Source organism: Neurospora tetraspora (genome assembly GCF_033439725.1).
Source record: "Neurospora tetraspora strain CBS 560.94 chromosome Unknown B0H65scaffold_6, whole genome shotgun sequence".
NCBI classification, from domain to species: Eukaryota; Fungi; Ascomycota; class Sordariomycetes; order Sordariales; family Sordariaceae; genus Neurospora; species Neurospora tetraspora.
This window is the reverse complement of record NW_026944388.1, coordinates 3,799,510-3,814,045: the sequence shown is the minus strand read 5'-3', so window position 1 is coordinate 3,814,045 and position 14,536 is coordinate 3,799,510. Positions and strand designations below refer to the sequence as shown.

Here is a 14,536-nt window from a genome sequence, read left to right as displayed (position 1 = left end):
CAATAGCCTGGGACATTCCGTATATAACATGATCAAAGTCCCCTGTTTGTGTCTTTTTGACTCTCACTAGCCTGTTCCATACCTAAGTGCCCTCCGGTTGATGGGTATATAAACCTGATTGATTCCTTGAAGGCGTCTCATTTTCCTCCGCCATACCCATTCCATGATTTGTTCCCTTTCATCTCTACCAATGCGACCATCTCATCTAGTAGGTTTACTAGTGTCTTTAGAAAGCAAGGAATCTGTTACAAACACAAGCTCTGAACACCTTCTGATAATCTCCTGGAAAAGACGTGACGTGATAGCCTCTCCTACCAAGAGACACACCACAACATCTCCCCTCTGATAGAAAGAAGACTTCGCCCGAATATATAATCCTCCACACACACCTCTTCCCCCCTCTACCAAGTAGGTTCCGGCCTCGCCTTCTTCCCCCTCCTCTTCTTCCCCCCTCCCAATGCACCACCCTGTCCATCCTTCCCAAACAGCATCTCAGCCTTCTTCCTCTCCTCCTCCGCCTTCGCATCCTCAATCGCCTTCTGCCGCGCCTCAAACTCCTCCTCCGCCTTCCTCTGCTCCTCATAAATCTTCTCGGCAGTCTCAAATTCCTGCCCCGTCTCGCGCTGGTACTGCTCGATATCGATCGTCACGGTACGCTCGCCCACCAGCGCCTTTTGGATCCTGTCCGGATCGGCCCTTTCCTCGCGGTTGAACTTGAGTTTGATATGTTTGCGCGTCTTGTCCTTGAACAGGCGGGCGATGGTCTCAAAGTCTGTGCCGAACATGGTTAGAGCTGAGTAAAACTTGTCGGTTTCTTCGTCCGTCCATTGGCCTGGTTTCATGTTGCGCCGGAGGTAAGTGGCGGAGGTGGTCAAGTGGGTGAAGTCGTTTTCTTCTTGCACTTCGTAGTTGGCGTGGTCGACGGCTGCGTGTCGGTCGACTTGGAGCGAGCGCTCGTTGAGGCGGATTTCGCCGTCGATCATGATGTATTGCTCGCCGACGGCGCCGACGGTGCTGTCGACAAGGGGCGGTTCGTCGATGGCGGGGCGGGAGGAGGCTGGGCCGTTGGAGGCACCGGGGGCACCGGGCGCGGGCGTGCCAGAGGCGGATGCTTCGCCGCTGGCACCGCCGTCGGCATTTTCGTCACCGTCGGCTGTCTCGCCGCGCTTTTGCTTCTTGCGCTTTTCATAATATTTCTGTCGCTTGGCTCGCTCACGCTCGGCGAGCTCGTCGTGTAGACTGAATTTCTTGCCGATGTGCAAATCCTTGGCCAGCTCGGCCATTATTAGCTGGGTGACGTCAATTTGGACTTGTTCGGCATTTTCGGGGGTGGCTTCACGCTGTTGCCTGCCCTGCTTGGTGGTAGCTTGAGCTTCGTTTTGCTCATCATCGCCCAGGAGAGCTGGATCGATATTCGACTCTGTCCTGGGCTTTCTCGGCTTCCGCACCCGCTTCGGTTTGGGTGCTGCTTCCTGACCGTCTTCTCCCTCGGCGCTCGGCTCGGCCGCTGCTTTCTTTGTCTGTGCGCGCTTCTTGGGAGGTGCCGCTGCTGCTGCACCTTCGGCTTCATCGTTATCCGCTTCGCCTTCGCCAGTTGCTGCATCCGCCTTGCGCTTTCGAGGAGCTCGCTTTTTGGGAGCTGGTGCTGCCGCTTCAACTTCGGCTTCAGCCGCTTCCTCTCCGTCGGCGCTCGGCTCGGCCGCTGCTTTCCTTGTCGTCCGTGCTCGCTTCTTGGGAGGTGGTGCTGCCGCTTCACCTTCGGCTTCGGCTTCATCGTTGTTCGTTTCGTCTTCGTTGGTTGCTGCATCCGCCTTGCGCTTTCGAGGAAGAGCCCGAGGAGCCCTTTTTGCGGGTGCCTTCTTTGCAGGTGCCTTCTTGGTAATTTTGGTTGTTGGTTCAACCGTTGCCTCGGCACTCGACTCAGTTCGACTCTCAGTCGAGCTCTCGGCGGCTGCAGCTGCAGTCTGGGTAATTGAAGGTGTTGAAACCGTCGGTTGTGTAGTCTCTGTGCTGGAACGCGTTGAAGCTGCTTCTGTAGATGTAGTTCCACTTCGGGTGGTCGAAGACGTGGTGCTGGATGTATCGGCCGCGGGTGTCGGGCGTGTAGCCTTGGACGGAGATGGTGCTATAATTTCTGATGTACCAGATGTCGCCACGGATCTTCTGCCTCTAGGCCTCGTGATTTCGATAATGGTCGGAGTAATAACCGCCGCCGCCGTTCCCCTGGTTTTGGAGGGTGTTTGTTTTGGAGTCGCTGCTTTAGGAGTCTCGGTCGTAGCATTCGAGCTCTTTTCGCTTGTAGGCTTCTCTACCGGCTTCTCGACTGGCTTTTCTACTGGCTTTTCCACCGGTGTACTCGCCGTTGCGGTAGGGGCTGGAGTTGGCGCCGGATCTGGGGCCGGAGCTGCAGCTGAGGTCGCTGCAGGTTGTGCTTGCTTGTCCGTTGGAGCGGTATCTTTGGAAACCGGTTTGGTAACACTCGAAGATTCCTTCTCGGGGGCCGTATCGGTTGGGAGAGTTGCAGGGGGGTTAGGCTGAGCTGAGGCTGAAGCCGGCGATACCTGACGGGTCGAGGGACCGGACTCGGCTGTGGGAGTAGCGGCAGCTGTGGTGGGTTGTGACGTTGTCTCGGTCGGGGCGGGAGTTGAATCTGTTGACTTTGCTGAAGCTGGCGCGTTGCGACGAGCAACCACCTTGGGTTTGACCTTGGGGCCGAAGCCCGGTTTCTTGAGCATCTTGACTCTTGAATTAAAGAAGGTGGGATGTCGATGTTATGGTAAGCATGGCCTACACAAGGCTGCCGACGATAAGCAAAGACCGGGGGGTATTCTGAGGCTCAACTGATTGTGCCAGTTCGTTTTGATGGGATGCTGAATCGGTGCGTATCCAGACAATCGTAAGGACTGGAGATCGAGAATAGCGCGCGGTCGAGGGTATCGATTGCTGCACACGCGATTGAAGGACGCGGAGTCGGTTGATTGTTGACTTTGTGAATGACAAAATGCGATAAAGTGATGATGGGAAAAAAGATGGGCGGGGTGGGTGGTCAGGATCCAGTCCCGGTGGTGGTGCACTGATCGGTTCAGCAGCGTCCAGGCTTCGCGGAAGGGAAGAGGGGAGGGTCCTCATTCCCATCAGCCAGTGGCAGTGGAGAAATCCGAGTGCGATAAAGGCACCGCAGGCCAAGGCTGAAAGAGGCTTAGCGTGACGCATCCAGAGGGCCGAGAGTGGATTCTGTCTGGCGGTCGCCCTCGCCGTGAGTAGGTCTTCACGCTCCCGTTCAGAGACCCACTTTTTGTGTCGAGCGGCCGATGAGTGTTGAGAATGGAAAGGTTGCAGTCTGTCTTCTTGCGCCTTGGATTCCTCCATTCCGCCCTTCGTCACAGACAGAATGGCAGACGCCGTCACGAAGTGAGAGCAGAGATTGATTGCCTTGACCATTGCCTCGACACTCCCCGGCCAGTCCAGGTCCGTTGACTATAGTAGGCTGGCTGGCAACTCAACTGGAGCCCCGTCCGGCTCGGCTGCTCCAGTCACGTTCTTCGACCTGCCTCAGACTCAGGTGCTGCTCCGTCCTTTCCACACTTTCCATCCTCCGACACTTCCAAGACTGTAACCCGCACGCTCCTTTTGGCAGCCTTTTTTCACTTCCAACCAAGCCAAGTCTGCACACCGGGTCTGTCCAAGTCACAACCCGCCCAGCTCACCCACAACCCAACACATCGTCGTCGCCGACACGCCCCTCCGCATCCGTTGACGCCCTCATCGACGACGGAGAACGAGTCATCCACCGTATGCAGTGGCGGTAAGAGATCAACCATCGATCTTCAATCGCACCAAGGCTGGCTGCTCTCGACTTCCTTGCTCTCCATTGCCGACCGCGCTTTTTCTTCCAACTTCTTTTCTTCTGCCCGCTGCTTGGTTTCTGGCCTTCTTCGCTCGCGCTCGCGCCCTTCGCCGCCCGCACCGACAACTGAGTACCCGGTCCGCTCCCTCAAGCGCCTTTTCTCATGCCGGTTGCCACCTCTCCCTCCGCAGTGCCTCGTCCTACCACCGTCAAGATGGAGGACAGGAAGAGACCCGCCGCCAACGCGGACGACGTTGCCCCTCCTAGCAAGCGACAGGCCGTCAACGGCACCAACAAGTCCAAGGACGACTCCAACGATTTAAGGGAAGAGGCTTGGATTGAGGTAAGTGTCACACGTCGTCGGCTACCGCTTCACGCCCCCCTCATATCACATCCCACCCTAGCCTCGCGTATCCTATCAAGTGTGTTCTATCCTGTCTGTCCCTCGACGCCGCCTGCCATCCACCGCAGTCGCGTCCGCTTTAGAGAGCATCTTACGTGTCGGCCAACCTCCTTATGACCCTCACCGCGATGTTTTTGTTGGGGTACTCCTCCTCGACCCTTGCTAATGCGCGGCTTGCTGGCAACAGCACGCCCGGCTCCCAGGATTCTCTCTTCATCATGCAATGCCTTGACCCTACCTACTCCCAGATACCACGCTCCTTAACCCGCCCACGATGTACATGAATCTCCTTTCACGGGCTTGAAGGCGACGGCTTGGCTGACTGGTTACCATGCGCAGGAATATCAAAAAGGTGCCATTTACCGGCAGATGCTCGAGTACAAGCGGTCAAAGGTCGACCTAGAACACCGTCTACAAGAAGCCGAGAAAAGCGCGGCTTTTCACGATGATCATTTGCGCGTTATCAAGTACTGGCTATCGCAGGTATGCCTCGACTCCACTTCCATCTCCACACGACAAAGCTCGCTGACACCCCCCAGTTGACTCAAGAGCTAGAGTTGATTGCCGAAGGGTCACTCAAATCCATAACCCTGAAGCCCGCAGACTCCAACTGGGTATCGAGCCTCGCCTTTAAGGACAGCAAGGAATTCCGCCAACATTTGGACGATATCAAGAAACCCGTCATTTCCAAGGTCGAGTCGCTACTCAACAAGCTCGCCAGTTCCCGCGGCGAAGTCAAGCCTGATGTGGCGCAACTGGAAGCACAGGTGAAGTCTCTACTGGCAAATCAAAAGGAACTAGCAGTGAAAATCGACAGACTCCAGGCCGAAAATGCGACGCTCTCCGAACAGTATGATACCGCAACTCTCAAGGTGATCAAGGCCGAACGGAAGCTCGATAGGGTTAGAAGTGCCCAAGTTCAAAAGTTGGAACAGCAGGCACTGGCCAACTCGACAACGCGGCAAACCACAAATGACGAAAGTGGCACGGGTTCGAGTACGGATAATGGCGACGGCGCCGAGTACAAGACCAAGTACAAGGAAGCTATTGCCGTTGCCAATAAGCAAAAAGAACAGATCGAGTCCCTTCTTGCCGAGATTAAGGGCTTACAAGAAGAAAATGCCAGTTTCAAGGTCAAGAAAGAGGGCATTTCCGAGGAAGATTATGCCCGAACCGACGTATTCAAGCAGTTCAAAGCTCAAAACGAGGATCTCATCAAGCGCATCAATAACCTGGAGGCCGTCAACAAGCAGCTACGGGAAGACGCCGAGAAGCTGCGGGCTGAACGAACATCGTACCGTGCCACGCTGGAACAAGAAGCCCAGGCTCTCACGTCGGATCTGGAGGACCAGATACAACAAAAGGACCAGGATCTTACGAGAATCCGCTCCGCAAGGGATGAACTTCTGGCAGAACTTGCAATGCGTAAGGCAAGCCAGGAACAGGAAAAGACAGCATCCGCTCACCTGAATGAGCTTGTTGAGGCCATGACGGATCGGATAACTCAACTAGAATCCGAGCTTGAGAGGCTAAGACCAACAGAAGACGCAGCCAAGGCCACTTCGACGGAGGATTTGAGCGGTCTTTCAGTTGAGGAGCTCCAGGAGAAGTTTGCCAAGTTGGAGAGGGATTACGAAGCGATCAACAAGGAGCTTCCAGCACTTGAAAAGTCGTACAGGAAGGCCATGGGTATCGCACACAAGAAGGTGATGGATTTCACCGCTTTGGAGGAGCGGGTTGCTATTCTCACAGCGGAGAAGAGCAAAGCAGACCAGAAGTACTTTGCCGCGCGTAAGGACATGGACATTCGGATAGCCGAAATACGGACATTGCGCGGACAGAACAGCAAGAGCTCCGAGATCATTTCCCAGCTCAAGGATGTCGAGACCCAGCACCGAGCACTCATTACCACTTTGGAGAAGCAGATTGCGGATTTGAAGCAGTCCAACACGACAATTGTGACGGAGAGCAAGAAGCTGGAATCCTTGAGTTCCGAGGCCACTCGGCGGGCAGATTCTGTGAAGTCGCAGATCGAAAAGCTGCAAAATCTTGTGCAATCCAAGGATACGGCAGGTAGGGAGCTGAAGGAGAAGGCGATGGACAAGGAGCAAGAGGTGGAGAAGCTCAAGGTGCGCCTCGACAAAGTCAGCTCGGAACGCGATAAGTGGAAGACGAAGTGCCAGTCCAACTCGACTGAGGAGGAGGAAATGCTCAGGGTAAGTGGCGATTTTGGGAGAGTTTGGGTTCGGACGTATAAACTGACTCGCACATTTTCTAGAACTTGGTCCTTTGTTCCGTATGCAGGAGCAACTTCAAGAACACGATACTCAAGGGATGCGGGCATGTATTCTGCAACGAGTGTGTCGACAACCGACTGACGAACCGGATGCGAAAATGCCCAAGCTGCAACAAGGCGTTCGATCGATCTGACGCCATGCCTGCTCATTTGTAATGAAGGATTTGGTAGGAGGGATTCGGCAGAGAAGCGTCGGCAAATGGCTCCGGAACCGGCACGTTAAGAGGAGGGAGACATATATGACAATGTCATGTCAGCATTTTTGAGTATCACCAAGCCATTATCGATCGATACACTCTACTCGAGGACTTGCGGCGACAGAGTTTACATGAAGCCCGAGAGGCTGGGATGATATTATTCTTACGACCGGTTTCTGTCGAGAGAAACGGTTGGAGATAGGTGGAGGACAAATTCGCGCCGGAGAGGGACAACATGGGGCATGTCCGCAACATGGGGCATGTCCGCAACATGGGGTGGACGACCCTTGGCGACGTCCCCAAAACCCATCTACAGCCAGCTCCCCTCGCCTTTGCCAAGGATCTAAGCCATCTTGGAAGGAAGGGTATGTCATGTTAGGTACTGGAATAGAAGGAAAGAAGTACATCCAATAAATGGTTCTATCGGCGTCTTGGAGGGGTAGCGATCAGCATCGAATTGCTTTGATGTACAACACTATGGGAGTATGGTTCATGACGGGGATAGCGTGTGTGTGATACCGAAGCGGGACGGGAGGAAAGCCATTTAAACTCTGTTCTGTTTTCAGAGCAAGCCTTTGTATAATTCCAAAGAATCATTATACGCTCGCGCAACTGTATGCCGATAAATACCCTTCTTGCGTCGTATTTCCTTGTTTGCTGCGTCTGTACATGTATATACAGTATCATCGTTTCGTCCAACCAAGCCCTATTATATATTTACCGGCGACTCGTCGACCCAAACCCGGTGCTTTCGTGAGTTGCCCCCGAACTGCCGCCGTTATCACCAGAATAGCTCGGTGATGAAGACGATCCCCAACTCCTGTTCCTCGACCCCGACGACGACGACGGCGAACCCCATGTGCTCCCATAGTTATACCCCCTATTGTTGTTGTTGCGGTTATTATTATCCTCCCTCCCGGTCCTCCCCCTCTGGCCAGCCAGATACCCAGCCGCCGCACCACCCGCTACTCCCGACCAGAACCCCGGTCTCCATCCTTGCTGCTGCTGCTGTTGCTGTTGCTGTCCCGGTTGTTGCTGGCTTCCACTCGGCTTATTACCATATCCTGATCCAGGATACGGCGGCGGCGGATCATCCCAATCACCACCCGGTCCCTCGCCTGGTCCTCCTCCGAACCCAGGCCCTCCACCACCACCACCACCTCCTCCTCCCCATCCCCTTCTTTGTCCATCACCCCCAACACCATTACCTCCCCGACGATTAGCACCAGCCTGCACACAAGCACTATACACAATCCACCCCAAAACCCCCACAAACAAAATCCCAAACAGGTACCCCGGCCACCCGGGATTTTCTCCCTCCCCGTCCCATCCCCCGTCTCCATACCCATCCCCATACCTCCTCCGTCCCTCCTCCGTTAATGTCAAAGTATACTCAACCCCACAACTCCCCTTGAGCACATACTCGTCATCCGGACTATCGTACCCCTCGCAAATCACATCCGTCGACCCAAGCTGCAGAGTGGTGGGCAGGGAGGGGACGGTGCAGGACCATTGGATGTCTTCTTTGCTGTAGCGGGGGCCTTGGTTGACGCAGCGCATGATGGTGATGTGCGGGGCGGCGAGGCGGCAGAGGGTGGGAGGGGAGGTGCAGGAGAGTTGGGGGATGGGGGGGAGGCGGCGGCCGGTTGTTAGATGGTTGGAGGAGAAGGTTAGGGTGCGGATCTGGAGGGGGGTTTGTTAGCATGTGTCTGGCTGGGGAGAAGAGGAGGGGAGAGGGAAAGGGGATGGGGTGAGGGATGAAAGGGGATGGGCATGGGGTGAGGGATGAAAGGGGATGGGCATGGGGTGAGGGATGAAAGGGGATGGGCATGAGGAGAGGGATGAAGGGGGAGAGAGGGGTGGTGATAATGGAAACGGGCGTTGGTGATGGTGATAGAAGACAGTAAGGGGGAGAGGAAACGTACATTAGAAAGCAAAACCGCATCCTTAGCTTTCCCCGACTTTGCTGCTTCTGCACCGTTGGGACCGTTGGGTAGCGAAGATAAAAGGAGGAGCGCAGCTGCCCCTAGCGTCGATGGATCGAGGAGGCGCATCGTTGTGATGTTTTACTTCGGTTCGGTTCGCTCGTTCGTGAATGTGCTCGTAAGTGCGCTCGTGGGTGTATGATAGATGTTATTGATATTGTCGAGATTTCAGTTCAGGTTCGACGGGCGCGAGTGACTGTTTGAAACGAACGTCGAGCGTGGTCGTAGTGCGAGAGTGGGTATATATATACAGCAGCGGAAATGATGCGACTCGAATGCTGAAAAGGTAGATGTGTCGTGTCGAGCTGAGTTTGTCGGTACTCGATAGATGAAGATGAAGATGGGTAAGATGGGTGGTTAGATTTGGCTCAAGCCGTTGATGCCCAGCCAGTCCAACCTGGGCTGATGTCAAGTTTAGGTAGAGGAGAATATGTAGGCGAATGTGAGGAAGATGTAAGAGAGGGAGAATGTCGTCCAGTCAACACGAAGTGATGCGAGCAAGGGTCTCTCTGTGCATCGTCCCTCTCAGTCACACTTGCATATGAATCCCGTTGAATCCGTTCGAGTGCAGCATACAATCCACAGAACGAAACCTCCCGATAGATATGATAAAAGTCAAAAGGACACTTGTCCACCCGTCCGTTCAATCCTTGAACCCTCCTGTGTCTGAAACGAAGAGTCCAGACTCACAATGGCGAACAGCCCTGTGAACCAACGGAACCGATGGGAAAGCGGGAGAAAAGATGAAAGAAATCCCATGACGTTGCCCCCCGCGCCCCCTCGCGGCCCCTCCTCAGTGACAGCGAGTGGAGCAAAGCGGGAGGCAGCCCAAAGCGGCGGGTAATGGCGGCTACTGGGCGGGTCCCACAGCGCTAAAGTGACAGCCCCAGGTCTGGTGGAGGATCTAGCCCCGCTCTTAGGGTGATGGTGGTGGTGGCAATCACGGTTGCTTAACATTTTCCAGTGACAAACATAGGGTGAAGTGTTAATGCATGAACTTGGCTTTGTGAAGGCATTCCCATCCTGAGATCACTCAGAACACAGGCTTCGAAACTGTCAACGAAAAAGATTCTTGTATCTTGTGAGTGGTGTCTATTCCATTCAAACATCCCCCTCATCCATTCAACCATACTAGCCATTAATAATACGTACGTACATACAGTGGTATCGTCTAACATGTGCAAAAATCCGTCAAAAATTCCAAGACCTTCAACAACCGAGCTGAGAGTTGCCAAGATCAGACCATTTCTAAGATAACGCCATGCCAAGTGCCATAAAACTTTTCGACTCCTCTGTCCCCATCACCGTTTAATGCTTCTCCAGACTCTGCAGGTTAACCAACTCCGCATACCTTCCATTCTTCTTCATCAACTCCGAATGCGTTCCCTGCTCCACAATCCTGCCCTGGTCAAACACGTAGATGATATCCGCCTTCTGAATGGTGCTGAGACGATGCGCAACAGCAATGGTAGTCCTGCCCTTAGCAGCCTTATCCAACGCCGCCTGCACAACGTGCTCGGACTCGGAATCCAGAGCGGACGTCGCCTCATCGAGCAACAGGATCTTGGGGTCGCGAATCAACGCGCGGGCGATAGCGATACGCTGCTTCTGGCCACCGGAGAGCAATGCACCCTTGGAGCCGACCATGGTGTTCATGCCATCGGGGAGAGACATGATGAAGTCGTAGATGTTGGCTTCCTGGCAGGCGAACTTGATCTGCTCGTCTGTGACGTCGCTGTTGGCTCCGAGGATGATGTTCTCGCGGACGGTACCCTGGTACAACGTTGGTTCCTGTGAGACGAGGGCGATGAAGCTGCGGTATTCGTTGACGTTGAGGCTGCTAATTTCGCGTCCGTCGACAAAGATGCCGCCGCTAAGAGGGTCGTAGAAGCGTTCCAAAAGGGCGATGGTCGTGCTCTTGCCACAGCCACTGGCGCCCACGAGAGCGACATATTGACCAGGCTGGATAGACAGGTTGAGACCGCGGAGGACAGGTTGCTCAGGGCGAGTCGGGTAGCGGAAATGAACATCGCGGAACTCGATGGTACCATCAACCTGCTTGATGGAGTCACCTTCATTCGACCAGGTATCGACAGTCGGCTGGCGGTCAAAGAGCTCCTTGAGCTCACGAGCGGCCTCGGTGGCCTTACCCATATCGGGAGCGAAGCTGAAGACGGAACCGGCAGACTGGGCACCGAAAATAACGGACGAGAACACAATGAAGAACGTGAACATGTCGTACTCGTGCTTGGCAATCAAAGTACCACCGTACCAGAAACCCAAGGCAAAAGCAAGGAACATGAGAGACTGGGAAGCAGCAAAGAGAAGACTGGACTTGAGAACCGAGATCAAGCTGGCATGTTGTTGCTTGGCCAGAGAGTCTTTGTAGTGCTGAAGAACGTCCTGCTCGCGAGTCAAGGAAGCGACAGTACGCATGGCAGTGATGGCCTCGGAAGCGTAGCTGGCGGATCCAGCATAAGCGCTCTTCGCGCGGCGCTGATAGTGAGCAATCATCCAGAAGCGGAAATAGCCACAGCCGATAAGGATGGGGATGGTAGCAATGCACACAAGAGCAAGCTTCCAGCCCAAGGCCAAAGCGACAGTGCAAGCGGCAATGAGGGTAGTCGTGACCATGACCAGTGTACCGAGGGTGACACCAGACAGACCGGCAACGTGGGTGGTTTCGGTGCTCAGGAACGAGGTGAGCGCACCCGCCGAGTTCTCATCCCGGTCAAAGAACTCGACATCCTGGCGAAGGAAGGAGCGGAAGGCCATGTCGCGAACTCTGTGGATCAAACGCTCGCTGCACTTGGCAAAGAGCCAGCCCTGGATGGAGAAGGCGAGGCACTGTACAATAGCAAGCATGAGGTACATCAGGCACCAGAAGGAGGCATCGGACTTGATGGAGGCTCTGATTTCTTCGTTGACAATGGGGCGAGAGCTATAACCGGTTAGTGGCTTTGGTAAGCAAGACAGTTTGGGGGACAGCAACTTACAGAGAGCTGATGAGCTTGGCAAAGAAGACAGCCTGAGTAGGGTTACCGGCACCGCAGATGGCCGAGAAGAAGATACCAATGAGCATCATGTGCCACTCCTTCTTATTGAAGCTAGCAATAAGCTTGATGAGCGTCCACAGGCCGTACTCCTTGGGCTTTTCCTTCTTGCGTGCGGCAATAGCAATGGAACTGACGCTCTGTTGCGACTTGCTGCGATCCAACTTTTGGGCGATGTTATCTTCGGGATCCTCCACATAGCCGGCAGGTCCTTCCTTTTGGCTGTTCCTGGTCGCCTTGCGGATAAGAGCCGCTTCCTCTTCCTGATCAAGCGCCGCCTCTTCTTCAGCGGTCATCTCATTGGCAGCCGCGATAGCCTGGGCAGTGACGAGCTTGTAGTAAGCGCCGCGCTTCTCGAGCAATTCATCGTGCGTACCCTGTTCAACGATGCGTCCCTGGGTCATGACAACGATATTGTGGGCATCCCTGATGGTAGACAGGCGGTGGGCAATCGTGATAGTAGTGCGACCTTCAGCGGCAACTTCGAGAGCAGCCTGGACGACGCCTTCGCTCTTGGTGTCGAGAGCAGAGGTGGCCTCATCGAGCAACAGGATCTTGGGGTCGGATACGATAGCACGGGCAATAGCAATACGCTGTTTCTGGCCACCACTGAGCAAGAAGCCACGCTCACCAACATTGGTCTCATAACCCTCGGGAAGACTGGTAACAAAGTCGTGCGCGTTGGCCTTGCGGGCAGCCTCATAGATACGCTCGCGTTGTTGCTCCACGGACTCAGACTCCCACTTGGTACCGATCAAGCCATGGCGAATGTTGTCGTAGATAGTGCAAGCGAAGAGGGTCGGTTCCTGGGACACAAGGGCGATTTGCTGACGCAACCAGCGGACATTGAGGGTTGAAATATCGACGTCATCGAGGTAGACCTTTCCTTCAATGGGAGTATAGAACCTCTCGACCAAACCGACGATGGTGGACTTGCCTGAGCCAGAAGCGCCCACAAGGGCAGTAGTCTTGCCAGCAGGGATAACGAGACTGACGTCCTCCATGACAACGACATCAGGACGGGAGGGGTAGATATGCTTGATGTTCTCCAGACGGATGGTACCGGTAACATTCTCGAGCTTGGCACCCTCGTCGCTGGAGGAGTCGATAGGAGACTCGCGGTCGATAGTGTTGTAGATCTTAGCAGCAGCACCCAGGCCGGTAGCAAAAGCCTGCAAGTTCGGGGCAATGTTACCGAGGTTGAAAGCTCCTATCATCACACTCATCATAACAGTCAGGATCTTGCGGAGCTCGGTGTCGCCGCTGAGAAGGAAGCGGGAGCCCTGCCAGAAGGCCAAACCATAGTTCAGATACAGAACAGTCATCATGCCGGCGACCATGACACCAAGAGAGCCCTTGAGCCTGAAGCCAAAGTACTCGGCGCGAGTAAGATGAGCATCGTACCGACGAGCCAGGCGGTCCTGGGTGCCAAAGGCAATAGCATTGCGAACACTGCTAATAACTTCATCGGCAACCGAGCCACCTGCGGCGTAAGCAGCGATGTTCTGCTGGGAGAACTTGATGATGAACCGAGAACCACCGCCCATGACAAGGGTCAAGGCGACAACGGTACTCAAGAGAATGAGGGTAAGCTTCCAGAAGCTAACGAAGCCAATGACAAAGGCGGCGAAGAAGGTAGCAAGAGCCTGGAGCGTCAAGCCGACTTTTTCCGAAATGCCTTCCTGGATCAAGTTGGTGTCGGCAGTGATGCGAGTGGTGACCTCACCGGCGCCAAGCTTATCGAAGAAACCAATGTTTTGCCTCATGCAGCTCTCCAAGTAGTGCTCACGAATCTTTCCACTGATGTGCTCTCCAGAGTAGATGAAACCGACGGTGGCGATGTACATGGTGACGAACTCGCCAATGGCCAGATAGACGAAGTAAAGAACCAAGTGAGACAACTCGTGGGTGAAGTCATGATAGCTTGTGACCCCCGAGAAGTAGTCCTGGAAAGTACCCTGGAGGTTACCGAAGATGACGGTCATGAGCGGCAGAGCAGCACCACCAGCGATGGCGCAGATAGCGGAGACTGCGATGATGAGCAGATCGTTGCGCGTGGCATAGCGGTAGAGAGTTGCAATGCCGACCTTGACATCGGGCGTGATGACCTGCTCCTTGAGGATCTTGGCCTCCCTCTCAGGGAGGTGTTTGTAAGGGTCATCGTCGAGCGACTTTTTTGCTGGGACGACCTGGGTGTCGGCCTTTTCGAGAGTAAGAGGATCGGGTTTGTTTATCTCGTGAGTGGAGCCGCCGGTCGAAGGTGGTGCTCCATCCTTTTCGGAAAGGCTACCCGCCGCCATGTTGACGGGGCTTTGTGGGGGAGCAACTGCAGTGACCAAGTGAAGCGAGCTTGGCTTTGATGGAAGAGGTGGTATTTGATTTCTGGTATTGGAACCTCGTCTCTCTTGCTGTAGCAATCGACTCGGCTAGCCTTCGTTTGATGGTGATGTACCGGTACGTACTTTTGTCGAGGCACTCAGTGGGGGTGGGGAACCACGAGGCGCGATGGGGGGAGAGGTTGATATTAAGTTGTGGTGCGAAAAAGAAGGACAGACAGAAGCCAAGGATTAAGATCCTCGAGAGAATTGCTTCGATGTCTGGATTAAGTATTGAAGAGAGAGAAGACGAGGAAGGAGATGAGATGAAGCAGGCAAGTACCAGTTCTTTAGTGGTTTTGGCTGTTGGCGACAAAAGGAATTAAATTGTCGGCCAGGCCGAAACAGGAAAGACCCCCCAACCCCAACTCCAGTCCTCC

General features: G+C 54.5%; 5 protein-coding genes across 5 annotated transcripts; 2 read left to right on the top strand and 3 right to left on the bottom strand.

Moving 5' to 3' along the window:
- Window positions 1-401: 401 nt before the first annotated feature.
- B0H65DRAFT_591072 (uncharacterized protein) lies at window positions 402-3,131 on the bottom strand (the record flags this gene model as incomplete). The annotated part of the gene is made up of 1 exon (XM_062831083.1): window positions 402-3,131. Exon 1 carries the CDS (start codon window positions 2,733-2,735, stop codon window positions 402-404), a length of 2,334 nt encoding a protein of 777 aa, XP_062679956.1. The 5' UTR covers window positions 2,736-3,131.
- Window positions 3,132-3,916: 785 nt separating this feature from the next.
- On the top strand, window positions 3,917-4,987 carry B0H65DRAFT_278948 (uncharacterized protein). Its single transcript, XM_062822851.1, has 3 exons — window positions 3,917-4,190; window positions 4,590-4,733; window positions 4,800-4,987. Exons 1-3 carry the CDS (start codon window positions 4,011-4,013, stop codon window positions 4,803-4,805), a joined length of 330 nt encoding a protein of 109 aa, XP_062679955.1. The 5' UTR covers window positions 3,917-4,010; the 3' UTR covers window positions 4,806-4,987.
- A 504-nt stretch (window positions 4,988-5,491) lies between these two features.
- On the top strand, window positions 5,492-6,764 carry B0H65DRAFT_278924 (BRE1 E3 ubiquitin ligase-domain-containing protein). Its single transcript, XM_062822849.1, has 3 exons — window positions 5,492-5,556; window positions 5,647-6,466; window positions 6,529-6,764. The coding sequence occupies exons 2-3, from the start codon at window positions 5,672-5,674 to the stop codon at window positions 6,700-6,702; spliced, it is 969 nt and encodes a 322-aa protein (XP_062679954.1). The 5' UTR covers window positions 5,492-5,556; window positions 5,647-5,671; the 3' UTR covers window positions 6,703-6,764.
- Window positions 6,765-7,305: 541 nt separating this feature from the next.
- On the bottom strand, window positions 7,306-9,070 carry B0H65DRAFT_278939 (uncharacterized protein). Its single transcript, XM_062822850.1, has 2 exons — window positions 8,669-9,070; window positions 7,306-8,426 (listed from the first exon to the last, which is right to left on the bottom strand). Exons 1-2 carry the CDS (start codon window positions 8,795-8,797, stop codon window positions 7,461-7,463), a joined length of 1,095 nt encoding a protein of 364 aa, XP_062679953.1. The 5' UTR covers window positions 8,798-9,070; the 3' UTR covers window positions 7,306-7,460.
- A 666-nt stretch (window positions 9,071-9,736) lies between these two features.
- B0H65DRAFT_474318 (P-loop containing nucleoside triphosphate hydrolase protein) lies at window positions 9,737-13,711 on the bottom strand. Its single transcript, XM_062827239.1, has 2 exons — window positions 11,725-13,711; window positions 9,737-11,669 (listed from the first exon to the last, which is right to left on the bottom strand). The coding sequence occupies exons 1-2, from the start codon at window positions 13,626-13,628 to the stop codon at window positions 10,037-10,039; spliced, it is 3,537 nt and encodes a 1,178-aa protein (XP_062679952.1). The 5' UTR covers window positions 13,629-13,711; the 3' UTR covers window positions 9,737-10,036.
- Window positions 13,712-14,536: the final 825 nt, after the last annotated feature.